Raw genomic sequence first — 19,948 nt, 5'->3', positions numbered from 1 at the left:
TTTAAAATAAATATAATTTCTATATTATCATCATGAAATTTTATAAGAACAATTGTAAGATAATTTCTCTTTTGATTATTCTCTATTTGTTTAATAATATGATATATGAAATATTTTCACTAATAAAATATTTTTTACTTTATAATTTATATTTTATAATTTTTTTTTATAATTAAAAGGAGTTTTATAATTAGAGGAAAAAAATTATCAAGTTTACAAAGAATACAAAATCTTTATCACGATTCTTGTACATTATAAAACAATGTAAAATGTACATTATAAAACATTACAAATTTGTATTATACATTTTAATTATCTTAAGAGGAAGATTATGTGTCGACTATACACATTAATGTATATATAATATAGTATATATAATATAACTTAATAAAATAACATAATGTAGTATTTTGTATTAATTAGTTTAAATATATACAAAGTAGTTCAACGCAAGCATGTGTAATTTTTTATATAAAATGTTATTCTTAAATTTTTTATTTGGTTTTGTACTTTGTAGTTTGTTTTTAAAATTAAACAATATTTCATAAGACAGATTAATTTTTTCATTAAATTAATAATTATTGAACATTTTCTTTGAAAAAATTTTATACTTTAACTATTAATCCAATCAGAATAATTCATAAATTTAAATCACTATGAAATATGAGAATTATTTAATTATTATTATTTAATTACTTAATATATTCAATGTTATAAATTTTTTAATGAAGTAATAAAATGTAATTAGATGTTAAATGATGAATATATCCTGGGTTAGTTTCAAGTAAGTTTAAACCAATGATTCGCTTCTGTGAAGAAAGGAGCCAAGAAGATATGAAGAGCTCACTGTTAGTGTATGAGGTCAACAGCAGCACCAAGAAGTTAAAACTGTAAACGAAAATGTTTTTTGCGCGATATGAACTGACAAATGATTGCGTGAACTGCTCTAGTTCGTTACATTATAATTACAATAAACTATTCGCAAAAATAATTTTACAATATTAAATATATAAAAATTTTAATAAATTATAATATAAATGTATAAAATTTATTTTATGAATACATATTTTTTCTCAATTAATAATATTATTAATATACAAAATTGAAAATCAAAAATATATTTCCAATATATAAATATTATTAAAAATAAACAATTAATTATAAATTTTAATAACATTTAATCAAATATTCAAATGTTAATAATTTGAATTTTTATTTTAACATTTATTGTTTCAAATTTATTCAATATTTATAGTAATACTGATAATTTTAGTTATATAAAAAATTATCCTCTATTTTTTTTAATTTGAAAAAATTTTTAATATTATTGAAATATAATTAAAATAAAATAAATATTAGCTTTATTTTAATTCAAAAGCAGTCTGAAAATGAAACGCTTAATCTTCTATTTTTTTATCTTTAGTTGAAAACATAAATACATTTTCATTGTTGTTAGTTCACCAAGCCTGTTTCGACGATACGTCGATGCAAGCTAAAAGAATATTTTTATTTTAATTTTTGAAGAAAATTTTTATAACTTCTTAAAAATCTTATCTATTCAAAAAGATAATATTTTTTAATTATCATCTCGTAATCTTACAAATTTATATGTAATTAGATATTCCAACGAAATATTTTTTTATAAGTTAAGAGGCATCAGTGAGAAGTGCAAGCCTACCATGTTGCGGTCGCCAATAACAGCATGCCAAATGCAGAGCTAAAATAATAACCAGGATTTCGGCAAATGCTAATCCAGCCGCAACGCCAATTACTATAGCTGCATTTTCTTCAATTGTCCTCATTATTGCATTATAACAACCCTGTAATATTTACACAATATTTATATATTTTTAATAGTTTTTGTATATTAAATTAATTATAATTCTATTATAATTCAATCTCTTTTTAATATTTTCTAACCTCCTTATAATAAGAATTATTAGAAGTAGGACTAATAGGACAAGATGGATCCTTTAAAACAGTGTTCTCTTTCATACAACATGCTTCAGGTACAATTTTATCTGATGTCCAATTTGTGTTCTCTCGAAAATCCAAATAATTTTCCACTCCACAACAATGTAACTAAACATATAAAATATATTTTTTTAAATATATAATATATATAAGTTAATAATATTTATAATTGTAAGTTTTATTAAAATTTATTTATTTATACTTATGAATTATAGCATTTGTTTATCTTTAAATTTTCTTGATTAATGAATGATATAAATTTTTAATAACCTGTGTCATTATACCATCCCATGTTACTGTAATTGTTTCCGTTTTATCAATGTTATTGGCATAATATTTGATTGTAGATTTGAGAAAATTTCTTGTACTTTGTTCTGCCTAAAAATCATCACAAGAAGAATGATATAATTTTTATTTTATATTAAATTTTGTTACTTTAAATTACAATAAAAAAACTCACATCTCCTTTAAGGCCAAAAGCCAAACCTACTACAATACATTCCAGGATCAAAACCACAAGAATAAGAACACCATACTATAATTAAAGACTTAATTGTATCATGTGTTATTAAAGTTTAATTTTTTAAACCATAAAAACTTACAATACAAAGAAGACACCGAGATTCAAACATTGCTCCACAATATCCAAGAAAACTGACCAAAAATGTCAATGCTCCTGCCAAAATCAAGATATATGATATTATCCTGATGACATCTGCATCCGTTTTATTCTATAACAGAATAATCTAATATAAATTTATGATTAATTATTTGATAATATCAAATAATTATTTTTAATATCAAATTATTTATTTATTATAAAAATTTTAATAAAATTTCTGATTTATTTAAGTTTAATACAAAATTTAAAATCTTAAAATCTTAAAATAAATAAAATAATATTACATATACATATACAACAAACAAAATATTTTATATATTATTTAATTTTATACATAAAAATATTAATGAATTTTCTCATTGAGAATATATGTATATATATACAATATATATACATAATAATTATAAATACGAAAATGAAAACCCGTACGATAAAAGCTTGTGAATAGAAAGTAAACTTCTTAAAATATAATTTAATTAATTGGCAACACTTTCATATTTCATATATTAATGAAGAGAGAATTTGTTAAACAATATTTTTTATAATTGATAATTTCTTATTCTTTTTGTAATTATTTAATATAATAATTTATGAATAATTTTATAATTTAATTAATAAAGTGATATCGAATAAAATTTTTCTATATAAAAATTAGTAAAATTAGAAATATTACCTTTTTAAGTTAAAATTTAAAAAATTTTTAAATTTTTTAAAATTTACCAGAATGTCTGATTGATCAAGTTTGCCGATGAGATCGGCAAAAGAATTCCTATCGGCGAAGAGCCAAACTCCAACTGCTAATGCAGCACCTCCTGCTATCTATAAATGAACAAATAACTAGCAGTTTAAATGTAAATAAATTTATTTATTTACAAAAATTTAAAAATTTATTATTACATAAAAATGTAAAGTTAAAGATTAAATTATTTTCTATTGATTGTATATTATTAAGTGATTATCTTATACAAAGCGTATCATAACATGTTCAAATTTTTTATCTATATAATATTCTCATTATAATATAATAAATATTCAATGCAATAAACAATTATTATTAAAACAAATATTATAAAAACATTTTACGAAATTTTATACTTTAATAATAATGAAAATTAATTTATGTATATTAATATATTTCTTTATACTTACGAAGAAAACGAAATTGAAGAAACATAGAAAATACTTGGCACACTGTGAAGCACAGCCCATTTTGGCTTGTTCACTGAAATATCTGCAACTGAAACAAAGTAAATATTGTTCAATACTTCCGTATAAACGAATTTAATAATATATTTTATTTTAGTAATAATTTATAGAGCTTTTATGATAAATTTAGTATAAGATTAAATATACATATATAAAAATTAAATCTCACTTTAGAAAAAATAAATTTTCCTAAAAGAAATTTTTTTTACATTTTATTTTAACTATCCATCGTTTTATAATTTTATTCTTAATTAATTATAACTATTAGAATTAAATATGATAGGATTATATAAACTGGAATTCAATTATATATAAATCTAAGTCTAAAGAATTGATTAAAATTTCAATAATCTATTTTAAAGAAAACAAAAACTTGTATTATTTAGAACATCTTTATGCAACGCTCCAGTTTCTCAATTAAGACGTATTTCTCGTTGAAATCATCGTAGGCGGGAAACAAAGAGCTGCGAAAATTGGTCAAATTAAACCGAATTCTTGTTAATTAAGAATATGTCCTTCTATTCGTAGTCGAATATATCATCTATCAAAAGATATTTTAATACGTTTAATTTTATTATGACGGTTGCATTTTACAAAAACATTTGTATATAATTATAATAATTAAAATTAATATCATAATATATATACAAGACGATATAATATCGTTTATATATAAATATAATCATTTGATATGATTTCAAAAAATGATAAAACAAATCATAAAATGATTTTAATAATCAAAATAATTATTATTATTTCCAATTATTAACGATAGTTCGTCAACTTCAATATCGGATCTCGTAAAGAAGAAAAAGTTATACAATAATTTCAATATAATGTAAATAAAATATAAGTCTTAATAAAATACAAATATAAAGAAAAAATATATACGTATCATTTTGCAAAATTACAAAAATATAAAGAGAAAAGTACCCGAGGAGGAAATGAAAGTGACACGTGTAACAGACGGAACAAGAAGGAAGAAATACTTGTAGGAAAAACAAATGCGATGCGTACTATTATATAAATAATGGTCTTTATACATATATGATGTAATTGCAAAAACAAGTGATGTAATATTATTAATAACAAAATGCGTATTGCACAAAGAAGTTTTGATTTTTGTGTATTTTATAATTTTACGTATTATAATATCATAATATTCATTATTATTATTATTAATATCCATTACTTAAATAAAGACATTATATGATATAAATATATAATGATTCATTTTAATTTAATGATATAATATAAATTGACATTATAAACATTTTGAATAAATTCGAATGTTAATTTACACTTATATTGTTTGATTTTTAATATCATACTAAAAAAATTAAAAAAAAATTATTAGTCCTATGTATTAAAAATATTATCAAATTGATATCATAAAATTATATATATATATTTTTAGTTTTAAATAAATGAAATAACATTTCGTGCTATATCATTGTATGTAAAATCATAATATTTCTGAATAACATTCGGTAATTTTGATGATAAAAAAGGTTAGAACGTAAATATTAACGCATATATAGTTGTATTTATTTTCTAGAGAAATAGAAACGGGCCTTGAACATCTGAGACTTGTGACCTTGAAGATTGTCTTTATTCGATGTAACAATTGACAATCCGGTTTCTTCTTCTGCTAACATTTCATAATTCGTCCTCATATCACCGCTATATAATTTTTATATTATATTTCAAATGTATCACGTAAAATATGAACTTGCAATGACACAATGAAAGACATTGTGTGATCGTTCATCGAAGAAATTCATTGCTGAAGTAATTCCTCGGGTTTTATATATTTTTACAACATTTACCTATTATTAATTTTTTATTTGTTTTAAAAATTTACTCGAAATTTCAAAATTTGAAACCTCGAAAACTTCGAAAAATTCGAAAAATTTCTAGTTTCATCATTTTTTTGATTCGAAACATAAATGTAAAATAAATGTTCTTAGTTTCGAGAATTTCGAGAATTTCGAGAGTTTCGAGATATCATGAAATTTTCGATTCGAGTTTTGCGAGAATTTAATTAAAAATCATATATTTCGTTCCATACTTGATAAAAGTACTTTACGTGACAAGATATTTCAAAATCAAAAATGTGAATTTCTTTTCCGCCAAATGTTATATGCTCGACTGGTAATATTAACAGCTATTTGTTCGGCATTTAATCCGTTTAATTTTAGCGGTTCAACGAGTTTGACAACTTTCAATGGTGACGTAACAACGTACCCGTAAATGTATCGTATCCTCGTTGCATAATACACGCAAATATGCAAGCTGAGAATGCACTTGCACGAGAAATTCGTCGATGAAGCAATTATAATGATTTATTCTTAATAAATCCAATGTCTTTTTAAATGCAACTTTCCTTATATATATATATATATAAATCAAACGTGTACAAGATATATTATTTGAATAAATAATTCTTAACTTTAACGTTGGACTATAATCTTGAAGATTTGTTTTCAGTGATTAAGGAATAACATGGAAAAATAAAACACTGAGTCATTTTCGACATTTATTGCGTTTCAATTAAATGGAGAATAAATATTTCTTTTACTTATTTAATCAGAAATAAGTGGAAACAATATTCCATGTTAAATGGAAGCAGGAAGATTTAAACGTTAAATAAAATAAAATCTATTTATAAAAATATTTCATTTTTCTAATATTTGTTTTAATCCATTTTTAATTTTCCATCATTATTTAACTTTATTCATCATAACATGAAAAGATATGATGACATTAAATATATATATTATTTTCATGTTAAATATTATAAAAATTATTAATAAATTGTATACATAGTGTACAATTGTATAGAAATATTATTAAAATATGAAATGAATATGAATTGAGTACAGTATCACTGCTGCATACAGCTGCAAATGCAATAAGCGTAAAAAAAACTTGCAAGTTGCAAACTGCAACCTTCTTGTAAGCAAGCAATTGGCAAGGTAAATTCTCGTTCAAAGGACAATGACACGTAGAAAATTAGGTCACCAGACTTGATCATACCCGGTCAACAGGTCGCTTTTCTTTTCCCTTAATCGTTACTTTCTGCTTTATTCTTGTTGGATTTGCAATACGAGTATATTAATACCTTTCATTTATTTCTTATTTTTTTTATTATATTATTAAGAGATAATTATAGTAAATATGCTTAAGTCCATTGCTTATAATATTTTTTAAAATTTTATTCTTTTCTCATGAAAATAAAATCATATAAGATAGTTAAATTATATAGAGATAACTAGAAATAAATAAGTGATTTATAAAAAATAAAATTCTAGCAAGTTATTTTAAAAATTATGTATATATTAAAAAGAAGAAAAAAGAATATATAAAAAGAAACAAAGATTCAAGTCATTTTCTCATAATGACATAATTTTCTATGAATTTACTCCTACATGGAGTATCCAAGTAGGTGGTACATCACATGAATATTACGTGAACATAATCCATCATTAACACCATTAATTATGTAAAATTCTCTCTTTTGTGCGAGTTTCGTGAGAAATAGGCAATATACAAGAATACGTTTAAGAACGTGTATTAAATACAACGTGTATCATTGTAAATATAAGATTGATTTAAAATCTATTTTTAATTTTGATTTTATACATTTCATACTTTTCTTTTTCATTAGAAGATATAATTACTTAATATATATATATACAAATATTAATATTCAAATAATAAAGTTACATATTCTTTTAATTAATTTTATATATTATATAATGTATTATATGATCTATTCAATAATTAAAAAATCTAATTCCTGTATAAAATTCTTAATTTTATATTTTAATAAAATAAATTTTATCAATATAAAGATAATAATTTGTAGAATAATTTATTGTTATCGAGTCAAAACTACGAGATAATAATTAACTTTTTCTTTCATGTACATTACAAATATTAATTGTACAACAATATATTTATTAATTTGTTTCTTTACAATACAAAATATTTTAGGAGATTACAACTTCTACCTGGGATTACGATTTTTGAAATTATTTAAAATTATTCGAAAATTTTGTATTCTCCACTTTTCTATTCGCTGTAATTATAATTATTCCAATTATAATACGAATAATAATTGAACAATCACGAATCAACCGTGAGAAATATTAATTCATCGTTTCGATCGCAACGAGGGACGAAACTATCGCAGCAAAAGGGAGAGGAAATCAGCTGAGCAGCTCACGAAATAATCAGGAAGCTATTAGACCGAGTTACATCGCGGTCCCGTTGCAAGTGTCCGCTTTAGCTTTCCTATCACTGTGCTCTAGCTGGTAACGTAATACCAACTTTTATTATTAACAATTTCTCATCGATTGATTGATCGAATGATTATCGAATGATTTAAATTTTTTGTTTCGAGATATTCTAGCATATCATATTTAACGCTAAAATTCAAATGAAAAATGAAAAATTATTTGATATAGTATATTGATAAAATTTTATTGAGGCATTATATTGCATTGTTTCTTAATCTTAATTTTTGAATTACGTAAATTATTGAATCGAGAAACATAAAAAAAAAAAAAAATTAACAACAATTTTTGAAACGAATAGCGATTGATTTTAAGTAAATCTTTTTTAATGATTATTTTACAAATTAACTTTTACTTGCTGAGCCATGAAATATCTTCATATATATATAATATATATATATATATATATATGTATATATATTTATTTATTATATTATTAATATTTGAATTTTATTAAATGCCTTTAAATCTACATCTTATAATTAGATGTTAGATTAAAATGTATAAATGAACGTTATTAAGACGAAAAGATAAAATTATCTAAATATATATATACTTATTTACTTAATACTATACACAGTAATCATTAAGGATTTGTATCATTTTAAATGGAAATATAAGATATACCGTGTAAGATATATCATATATCATTTTTTAAAATCGTACACTCATGAGATTGAAAACTTAAAATAAAACATTTTCATAGATAGAATAATCTACTATTTTCTACTATTTAAAGTTTAAGCAACTTCTAAAAGAGAAACTCGTCAAGTTTTGTTGACTTAACGGTATTGATTCCAGGTCATGTTCAGTTAATGAAAGTGTATATTGTATGGACATTGTATATTGTATAAAATAAGTAAAAATATTTTCTTTTTTGTATAAATTTCTTATTTTTAAAAATTTGGTAAAAATTTTCATAATAAAATAAATAGAATTTTACAAAGTGAATTTAAAAATTCTAAGTCATTTAATTATCCTAATTAATCTGATTAAATTAAGAAATTTAAAAAAAATTTATAATCTATAATTTGTGAATTTAGTATAATTTTATTTATATTAATAATATTATTTATAATAATATTTTATTATTAATTAAACATTTTTCTATTAATTAAATTTTTTATTGCAAAAAAAATGTTCATAATAAATTCATAAGTAAATAAATAGGTCAAATCGACCATCATTGTTTCTTTATGATAAGAATTGTGATATCACAGATTTAAGATAATTTTTTTTTATTAGAGAGTTTTGAAATTTTTTATTAAAAAAATTACAGCAATTTTTTTAATTAATTTAATTTTATTCTTATTTACGATTTCAGTTTGAAGAATTCATTGAGGTTATCTATATACATATAGTTATATTTTATGGACATTTCTTTAAATGCGATTTATTTGTGCATTTCGTAAGATCAAACAAAACTACTCTTTATATATATATATATATATATATATATATATATATATATATGATATATTTTATTCAAATTAATTTGAACATGTAACTTAAGAAGGGCATTGACATCATAAAGTGCATGCCATGTGTCGTCATGGATACGCAATTCATCACAAAGTAGATTTTTCTTTTTATTATTCATCCCTTATCATTTACATTGAACATTCACTATGCGTAAACTTTTAAAATTTTAAAAATTTTCGAAAATTTTAACTTATGATACGTGTATATATATATATATATATATATATATATATATATATATATATATATATATTTAAGAGTAAAACTTTTGAAAGAATATTTTTCGCAAGTGTGTTGAGAATGACTGTCCGATAGTAACTTTCACTGTCCAACATCATTTAACTGTTGGATTACAAGTACTCTCAATGCAATGTCCATTTACAAAAAATACTCTCGAGAGTTTCACTCTTAAACATATTTGTATCTTCTATAAAATTTTCTTTAATGGTTGATCATCCGTACAAGTACAAGTCGTAGAATATGATGATCCATATTGGTAAATTTAAACTTAATTTTTTTTATCTAATATTAGTGGAATTATTGCTGAATTATTGAATCAATTGGACTAAAAATTATCTAGCATCAAGAAAGATTTTATTACATATATATATTAGAACTTTTTATTGTAATCAAGACAAGAGAGAGGAGATATAAAGTATTAATATATTCATGTTATGTAACATTTTATTAATCGAAAAATTTTAAACTCATAAAAATTTATTCTCTTTTCAATTATATAAAAAAAAAAAAAAAAAAAAAAGAAAAGGAAATAAAAGAAAACAAATAATCGTAATTCAATATTCAAGAACTGATACTGTTTAAATGCCATTATAAAATAATAAAATATAATATTTCATAAATAACAAATAATATGTACATTATTTTTTTTTATCTAAATTTTTTTTTCCTAAAATTATTGATTTAATTCTGATATAATAAAATATTAATTAAGGATGCTTATATTTTAATAATATATCAAAGAACAATATATCATTTTTATTATAAACAAATATTTATTGTAATTGAAAAAATTTATTCATTTTAATTAAAAAATATTATTATACTAAATTAATTGTTTCCGTCATTTTAATTATAATTTAAAATATAATTAGCAATAATAAATTAAAACAAAATAATAATTTTTTAAATGCTAAACTGTAAAATTAAAAAATATATTAAAAATTATCAATAAACAATTATCAAATATACAAAACAAAATATTTTAATGATTGTAATATGATAATTTATAAAAAAAATCATATAATATATACTTTCTTAAGATAATAAACTTATAAAAAAAAATACTACAACATGTCCTTTTATTTCCAAAAAAAAAAAATATGTATATGCACAAATATAGAGATAGAAGACAAAGATTAGAGATAGGAAAAGTAGAAAGAGAAAAAAAAAAAGAAAAATAAAAAAGAAAAAAATTTCCAAAAAGGAAAAGGTGTGCATTTCGTTATAAAACGAATATAAAACAATTTTAATTATAAAATTCGATTATCAAATTAATTCCGATTTTAATATATTATTATGAAAAGCAAAAAGAAAACAAACATGAACATTTGATAAAAATGTATACTATTTCGTGAATTTATTAAAATTTTTATACAGAATAAAATATAAAATTATAAGATTATAAGATTTGAGATATATAAGATAAAATAAAAAAAAATAAAAATGTTACAAAATATTTTAATATAAAAAATAATAACAGTATGAAAAAAAAAAAATAATAAAAATATGAAAATATTTATTATTTCTTTAGAGAAACTAATATTAATAAAACTATAATATATATTTTTTAAATAAAATCATTTTATAAATTTAATGAATCAAATTTTCATTTTATTTCTAATCATAAAATCATAAAAATCATAAAAATCAATATAAAAATATATTTGAGATTTGAATTGTAATTTAAATATGTGTCAAGTCTTTATTTATGCACGATAAGTTGGAATTGAATATATTAATATAATTAAAAAAATTTTATAATTTCATGATTTCGAATCATTTTGATCATAAGATAAAATTAAATTATTATATCATTTTATTTAATTTTAATTTGACAAAAATAATAAATTCATAACTGAATAAAAAATTAAGAATTTATTTAAATAAGTAAATAAATATTATAATAAAAAAATTAATAATGATTATATTTACAAACAATATATTCATATTTTTATCATAACATTAGATTGTTTTTCATTTAATTTATATAGTTATACATAGAGTTAAACATAGTTATATATAAAAAGATTAGTTATTTTAATTCCTGATTTTTTTATAGAATTTCATAATATTTCTAATACAAATGATAAATATTGACTTATTTTAAATACAATTTGATATTTTGTAATTTGATATGTTACGCAAATGTGCTTCATACGTATGTATATGAAAAAACGAATAAAACATATAAAAAGTAAATTTAAAACAAAAATAAAAAAACAATAATATATCTCTTTATAAATTAAAATAGTTTTTACAAAAACAATATTCAAACAATATTTTTACATTTAATATAAATATTAAAATGAAAAATAATTCTTAACTGAAAATAGAGAGATAAAGAGACAAGCAAAAGAACAGATGACTTACGTTTATGATACAGCACCTAAGATTCTTTGGTAAAAGATTCCAAGAATTAGTTTAATACGAATAATACACTTCACACCACGTCACTATTTATCGTCATTATAAGAATAATAGAATCAAATTGTAATAATTTTATCGGCTTCATTCGTACTAATAAATTCTTTAAAATATAAGTAAGAAAAGAAACATCGTCCCCCTATGCTGTTTGCCGCGCATCTACCACAGATACCTGTCGCGGTAGTTCTCCTACCAATGGCGGCTTTACTGTGATAGGAGCTCCGTTGGCTAATCAGTAGTTAGCATCTCAAATGTAGACAAATCACATGATTGAAAGTTTTCGCGCCTTCACATAAATATATAAATACATATATCTATATCTTAATACAATATATATATTGTCTAATTATTATATTATCTTTTTACTTAATATTATAAATGAAAAAAATTTTATTAATTAAAATATTAAAAATTCAATGAAAGTATTGTAGATATTTTATTATAATTATAACAAGTTTTCCATTTTCTTACATATTAATTAATACATTACATTTTTAAAAACAGAATTTTTAAATCATTTTCTGTTTACACATGTACATAAATAATATATATTTTTTTGTTATAAATTTAACTGTTTATTTTTATAGTTTATTTATATTATATATGTGCTTATAATTTATCAATATTATATATATATATATATATATATATATATAATATTGATAAATTTATTATATATATATATATATATATATATATTATCTATATTTAATTTTTATTAAATAATAATTATTAGTTTTTATAACATATTATTATTTAAAATATTTTTCAATTTCATATTCAAACAAATAATACATTTTTATATGCATTAATTTAAAATACAATAAATGAGCAAATTTAAAATGAAGATTAATTTATATTATTATTTAATTTAAATATAAAATAAAAAAATGATTTATTTTAAATTATTTTTAAACATTAAAAATAAAAATATTGCAATATTTTACGTAATAATTTGTACATACACTTTATGTAATAAATTTGTATTTAATCAAGCTTAGAAACATAAATAATTTTTTATTAATTCAAATATTATTTATTTTCATTGTTTTTTATATCTAAAACATGTAACTTTGTAAAAATCATTATACTCTACAAATCATAACAATATTTTTTAAATAAAGCAACTATTAGATATTCTGAGAATGAATTACTAATATATATACATTCCTTTTTTTTTATTGCATAGTAAATTAGTTTTTATATACATCTACATATGTAAAAAATTTCAATATCTTCAATTATCTATTTAAAAAATAATATATTGAAGAATTGAATTATTAAAAATGTGTAACATAAATTGAAAATCTGGAAATAATTTAAATATTTTAAATTTATTAATATTAATAAATAAATATATATCATATATATATTTATGAATAACAATTTAAAAATTTACCAAAAATTTGATTTGTGATTAAATAATTATTTTCGATTAAATACAGATTTTGCTAATTTCAATATATTTGAAGTTTTTAATAATTAATTGTGGCACTGAGAAAAAGAAAAATTATTTTTTAAATCTCTATCTAGACTAATCTCACATCTGTCTACGATAGCATTATTTTCACAAAGAATTAATATTTCATCATTTTCTATGGATTTAAAACGTTTGGACGGTTGTTCTAAATCTTTTTCTAAATTATCTTCTTCTTGTACTGGAGATTTTTTATTAAGTGATTTATTAAAAGATTTCATAATTAAAGAATCTTTGCGATATGCGACTTCTTTTAAGTCATAGATAAAATCTTTATTTAAAGGTTTTATTTTATTACGAATTGGGCGTTGAGGTTTTGAATCTTGTATGCATTTAATGTCATTTTCCTTTATAGAACTTTGACCTTGTACTTCAATATCCTCTGTATTCAATGCTTTTGAATTAGAATTTTCTGAAGATATAGTTTCTTTTATATCTGCTTTTGTAGAATGAATCTCGGAAGATCCAAAAATAACTTCCATTACCATTCTTCGAAGATCAGGATCTAGATTTAATGTATTTTGTCCTTTAATATCGTTATTTGAAGTTTCTTGAGTTTCTATATTTTCACAACAAGTTAGTGAACTTTTATCAATATCAACTTCTGTTTCTATTAAATTTATACTTTTCTCTTCCACTTGAATTTCTGGTTCCATATTATTTTTATCAATTATTTCTATTTCTGCTACATTTATATTTTTTTCTTCAACTTGAATTTCTGGTTCCACATGTTCAACACAAATATTAACTTCTACAACTTTTGGAATATCAATTTTTTCTTCTAAATTTGTTACATCTAATGTAATATTTTGATCATATGTATATTGATCATCTAGAATCTGAATTATCATTTCTTCTATAAGAGCACGATTATTTTGAGCATTATGTATTTTATTGCAATGTGCTATGCAATCACATTTATCAAAACATTTATAGTCACAAAGTTTACATTGATAGCGATTCCAACCAATATGAATGGCAGCATGTCTTCTTAGATTATTTACTGAAGGAAATTTTCGTTTACATGGAAGGCACTGAAGCTTTTGAAAATCTACTATCGAAGTTATTTTTTTCTCCATAGATAATATATGATCTAATTTTTCTTCTACATTGTGCTCCATATTTTCTTCTACAGATATGTCTTTTATATTTTCTAAAAATAAAAATATTATATCATATTTTAAAAAATAAAATAAAAAAACAAATAAAAATAATACAATAAATTTTTTCTTGAATTTATATATAATACAATATATTATATTATATATAAATAATTTAGAGATATTATATTATATTATATATAATATCTCAAATTTTACAAATATATATTTACCTGCTGCATTATTCACTCTCTTTATACTATCCTTATTCTTTCGTTTTTTACTTCCTTTTTTTATTTCATGTTTATTTATATTTGTATATACAATTTCTAAAGGATCAGAAACATCACTTGCAGAAGAATGATTGTCCTCTACATTTCTTTGAATGCCATTTGTGAGAACATTTTCGTTAGATTTATTTTGCGAAACTAATTCTTCATTTCCCAACATATCCCAATCTGCTTTACTTAAACTAGCAATTGCTTCCACACGAATAGATGTTTCATTAGTATTATTAATTGTAGAAACTTCTGCTTTATTTTCTTGAGTTTCTGAATTAATAATTATATTTTCATTTGAAGTACAATCTGATGGAACTTTATTTATCTTTTTAATTTTAGTTATATTTTCATATGCTGCAACACGTCTATGACAATATGTCAAATGAGCAGATAAAGCTGCTTTTCTATCAAATCTTTTCCCACAACCTCCACATCTTTGTAGTTCTGTGTCAGATTCTAAATGATCTATCCATTCCTATTAAAATACTATGTTTTAAATTAACAATATTTTAATGAAATTATAACTATAATAATTAAGATACCTGTGTTTCATTTACTCTTACTGCATTATTCATTAAAGTTTTACTAGCATCTTCTTTTTGTAAATCTTCAGCAGCCGTAGTATCCTTAATAAATGCTTTCTCTTGTATTTGTGGTCTAAGTTTCCGTACTTGTTCATTAGATTTTCTATGAACTGTATTTTATATTTAAAAATCATTAAAAATATTATTAGATTAATATGAATTTAATTCTAACAAAATTTATATTAATGTAATTTTATATAATTAAAATTTTCTTTTTTATAAAATTTTTTATAAAATCAATTAATTAAAAATTATATTATTATATTAATAAATATTATTTACATAATTATTATTATTAATTATATAAATTGAAATATCATAAAATTTTTATTCACCTTTAAAAAGATGTCTATAAACACTCCAAGTATTTGCAAATGTACTAGAACAACAAGGACAAGGATAACATAATCTATGAGATGTGTGTAATGTCCTTGTATGAACTGTTAATGTTTTTTTTGTTGAAAATTTCGCATAACCTAAAAATTAAAAATATTATAATTATAATGTAAGAAAACTTATATTACTTTATATATAAGAAAAATATAATATAAACATACATATACGACAAATAAGTTCATTTTCACGAATGCTACCAATTTCAGTATTATTATGAATTTGAGTTGTATTATTATTATTCAATTTTTTATTAGATTGTAAAACTCGTCCATTCACACCTAACACTGCAGTTTGTTCATTTGTATCTTTTAATTCCATTATCTAAATATTATTTAAAATTAAAGCAATAATAAAATATTAATGTATTAATAAAATAATTATAATTATATTTTTAATTATTTATGAGTATTTAAATTATTTATATAACATATATAATATTAATATTATAATAATTAATAATATATATATATATATTATTAATATAATAATATTATTGTTAATATATAATTATTAATTGTACCTGTGCTTTCATTAAATCTGTATGATTTTTACTTGGAGTAACTGATTCAATAGTTTGATAAACTGCTGATGAATTTGAATGTATAATTTCTAAACATAGTTGTTCCGTATTTGTTTGCAAATTTTCTATTTGTTTTTTTTGTAACATATTAACAACCGTAGTAAGATCTTTCTTCTGCACTTCTTTACACACTTGGCTTCTTAAAATTCTATCATTTCCACAACTCTCTTCAAATAATTTTTGTGATTTTTGTATATCTGATTTACTTGTAGAAGTCTGTAACATATAAAACTTATATTATGTATTTATAATTCAAATATTTCTAATATAAATCAAAACAAACAATTTCATAAAAATATAATATTAAACACAAAAAATATACATTTTTATAAATCTATATTCGAAATTAAAATATAATAAGAATTATGCAAAATTAATCTTTTACATTACATTATTGTTTCCTTTATTTTTAAATTTTACAAATTGTTTTATTATTTGAATATATATATATATAAATAATTAAATTTATTTATGTATTTAAATATATTATTTTTTATATATTTAAATATATATTATTTATAATGTATATATAATAAATATATATGTATAATATAAAAATATATATATAAGTTTTCAATATATCTATTAATTAAAATATTTTTATTTTGAAGAATTATACTAAATGAAATATTGCATTAATATTACTAAAGTTTTCAAATTCTATTGATAATATACAAAACGTTATAATAATACAAAAATGAAATTATTATATATTATCAATAGATTAAAGATTCAATCTTTAAGTAAATATGTTTTAAAACTTTATGTTATATATTTTATATTGTTTCATTTCATAAATTTTCAATTGAAAACACATTTATAATTTAATAATATAATTTTGAATAAAAGTAAAACTTAAAATTATTAGAAAATATTTTTATCTATCTAATTTTTATTTTTTTTTTTTTTTTAGATTCTGGTTTATTATGAAATATTTATGTACTTTAAGATTAATGTTATTTTAGTAAATGTAAAATTTTATTAATAAAACTGTAATATAAATATAAATAGTAATCATTAGCAATCTTATTTTTATATAAAAATATAATAAAATAGAACATACTATATCATAATCGTTGGAAGATTTCTTGGCAAATGTAACATCAAATTTTTGCTTACAATAGACACGTTTATGAGAAATGAAATTAATTAAACTTCTAAAGAGACTGCGACATATACGACATTCATATAACAAATCACATTCATATGTTAGAATGGATTTAACTTCATCACTGCCATTTTCTAAAATTTTGCTCAAACGATATAAAGTTGAAATACTTGTGTCTATTGGTGGATATAGTTGTGATAAATCTTGATCTGTATGAGTAATTTCTTTAGAAGGAAACTTAACTTTCCCAAATTTCCCATTTGGTTTTTTAGCTTTTGTCTTTGCTTTGATTGATTTCATTTTGTACTGAATATTATACATCCAATGTATTATCTTGTTAAAACTGAAAGAAACAATATCTTATAGAATTATATAAGCTTAATAATGAAACTTATTATAATGTAAAAAATTTATAAAACTAATAAATTTTATAATATGACTATTAATAATTTATAAATAGAAGAAAATTAGATTATTTTAAAGAAGTAATAAATTAAAATAAAAATAATCATAAAATTGAAAATATTACTTAAAAATTAGAATATTAAATATGAAAATATGTTCTCGAAATAATTATTTTCTCATTGATAAATAGGATAGTTAAAAATTCAATAAAAATATTAGATTTAAAAGTATATTGAGAAAAGCGTACAATAAAGATGTACCGTCTCTCCTGCATTTTACTACGTAAAAATCAGTTTTGATTTTTTACATTTCGGATTTAAAAAGAAAATAAAATATCAGGAATCAAGAAAATGTATTAAGAATTTCTTATCCTATGAAAAAATCACGCGATTTAAATCTTCTTAAACGAGAAGGATTCACAATTTCCACTGAGTTACAACCTCCATTTTTCCGAAACCTAGAGGTTCTTGATTCTACCGCTTTGAAGAAATGGTACTAGGCAGCACCTTCAGTTCACGGATAAACATTTTTACTTGTTATTTAATATTTCTTATAAGTTGAAAGTTTTAAAACAATAAATTATGTGATTTAATAATATACAAGAATTCAATAAATTCATAAAATAAGAAATAAGTTACTAGTATTATTATGATTCTTTTTTTATTAAGTAAGAGGTTATATTATATAAATTTTTAAAATGCATCAAAATTTTAGAATGCACTTGTTGTTATATAAGATTTATATTAAAGAATTAAAGTTAATAATTTTAGTAAAATATTATAAAAATATATATATCATATTCAGATATATAATAACAAATATCATCTAAAGTAATTTATTATTTATTCATTTGAACAATAAATAAGATTTAATCATAAAAATTTGATAAAAGAAATATTTTATTTTTTTCAAAATTATCTTTACAGTTATTAATATAAATATGCAACATATAATGTAATATTTGACTGACAAAAAGATATAATAAAATAAATTTATTTTGATAAAAAAAAACTTATGCAGAATATATGAAAAATTATATTCATTTATATTTTGATATTTGTATAAATAGTATCATTTTTTTCTAATTTAATGAATTTATTTGTCTATAGCTATATTTTGTTAATTATAAATATATATTATTAATAGATATTTAAAAGCTCAAAATTATAACATATAAATACAATATAAAATTTCATATAAAATATTTAATAAATAATGAATTATTTCTTTTAATAATTATTTTCTCTATATTATAACTTAATGATTTTTAATTTTAATTTTTAACTTACTGTAATTCTTTATTTTATTCAAATCAATGACATTCTTACTTATGTTAATATTTACATTTTATGAAAGAAAAATTTCATTCAATATAAATAAATTATTACATGATAGTTAAATATAAAGTAAAAAAAACATAATTATAGAAAATTATATATTTTATAAAAAAATTAGAGGAAAAAATTATGGCATGTATATACATACAAATGTAATTTATAATCTTTATAAGATTATGTGGAAATTTATATTTTTATGAATTTAATTCTTTGTTCTTAGAGAATCTTATTATTAAATATTTATATATAATTAATTTTTATTTAAAATTTTTATTTTGATTTTATTTAATTTTTAAAATTTGATTTCATTTTATTATATAACAAGATATAGAAATTACAAAAATATAAAATCATAACTCTATTATAAATAAAATATCATACAATCTCAAAATATTATATTTTTATTTTAAAATAAATTACATCTAAATAAA

The 19,948-nt window shown here is 19.8% G+C and overlaps 2 protein-coding genes across 5 annotated transcripts; both read right to left on the bottom strand.

The window, feature by feature from the left end:
• Positions 1-718: 718 nt before the first annotated feature.
• LOC409511 (tetraspanin-1) lies at positions 719-12,438 on the bottom strand. Of its 2 annotated transcripts, none has more exons than XM_006569720.3 (9): positions 12,196-12,438; positions 3,746-3,833; positions 3,317-3,415; positions 2,577-2,705; positions 2,435-2,509; positions 2,245-2,352; positions 1,921-2,082; positions 1,679-1,820; positions 719-888 (listed from the first exon to the last, which is right to left on the bottom strand). In XM_006569720.3, exons 2-9 carry the CDS (start codon positions 3,803-3,805, stop codon positions 863-865), a joined length of 801 nt encoding a protein of 266 aa, XP_006569783.2. In that variant the 5' UTR covers positions 3,806-3,833; positions 12,196-12,438; the 3' UTR covers positions 719-862. The 2 variants fall into 2 exon arrangements, with proteins under 2 accessions (XP_006569783.2, XP_393018.4); XM_393018.7 differs by lacking the exon at positions 719-888 and adding an exon at positions 1,412-1,492.
• A 1,242-nt stretch (positions 12,439-13,680) lies between these two features.
• Positions 13,681-18,798, bottom strand: LOC725941 (zinc finger protein 800). 3 transcript variants are annotated; one of them, XM_026442319.1, is made up of 8 exons: positions 18,428-18,798; positions 17,731-18,118; positions 16,608-16,883; positions 16,249-16,408; positions 16,027-16,167; positions 15,650-15,801; positions 15,060-15,582; positions 13,681-14,879 (listed from the first exon to the last, which is right to left on the bottom strand). In XM_026442319.1, exons 2-8 carry the CDS (start codon positions 18,094-18,096, stop codon positions 13,732-13,734), a joined length of 2,766 nt encoding a protein of 921 aa, XP_026298104.1. In that variant the 5' UTR covers positions 18,097-18,118; positions 18,428-18,798; the 3' UTR covers positions 13,681-13,731. The 3 variants fall into 3 exon arrangements, with proteins under 3 accessions (XP_026298104.1, XP_026298103.1, XP_026298105.1); XM_026442318.1 differs by having other exon boundaries at positions 18,441-18,798; XM_026442320.1 differs by having other exon boundaries at positions 18,621-18,798.
• Between the last annotated feature and the right edge of the window lie 1,150 nt (positions 18,799-19,948).

Source organism: Apis mellifera, linkage group LG8 (assembly GCF_003254395.2).
Source record: "Apis mellifera strain DH4 linkage group LG8, Amel_HAv3.1, whole genome shotgun sequence".
Lineage (NCBI taxonomy): Eukaryota > Metazoa > Arthropoda > Insecta > Hymenoptera > Apidae > Apis > Apis mellifera.
The sequence above is the reverse complement of the archived record's forward strand: the minus strand, read 5'-3'. Positions and strand labels throughout refer to the sequence as shown.

Bases quoted from the DNA above. Each gene is read 5' to 3' on its own strand.
- LOC409511 (XM_393018.7), bottom strand. From the start codon at position 3,805: ATGGGCTGTGCTTCACAGTGTGCCAAGTATTTTCTATGTTTCTTCAAT. The intron at 2,510-2,576 runs GTAAGTTTTTAT...CTTTAATTATAG, and splicing joins CTCGGTGTCTTCTTTGTATT to TATGGTGTTCTTATTCTTGT. The intron at 2,083-2,244 runs GTTATTAAAAAT...TTATATGTTTAG, and splicing joins GGGATGGTATAATGACACAG to TTACATTGTTGTGGAGTGGA.
- LOC725941 (XM_026442318.1), bottom strand. The intron at 16,884-17,730 runs GTATGTTCTATT...TATATGTTACAG, and splicing joins CTTCCAACGATTATGATATA to ACTTCTACAAGTAAATCAGA. The intron at 16,409-16,607 runs GTACAATTAATA...AATAATATTTAG, and splicing joins CAGATTTAATGAAAGCACAG to ATAATGGAATTAAAAGATAC.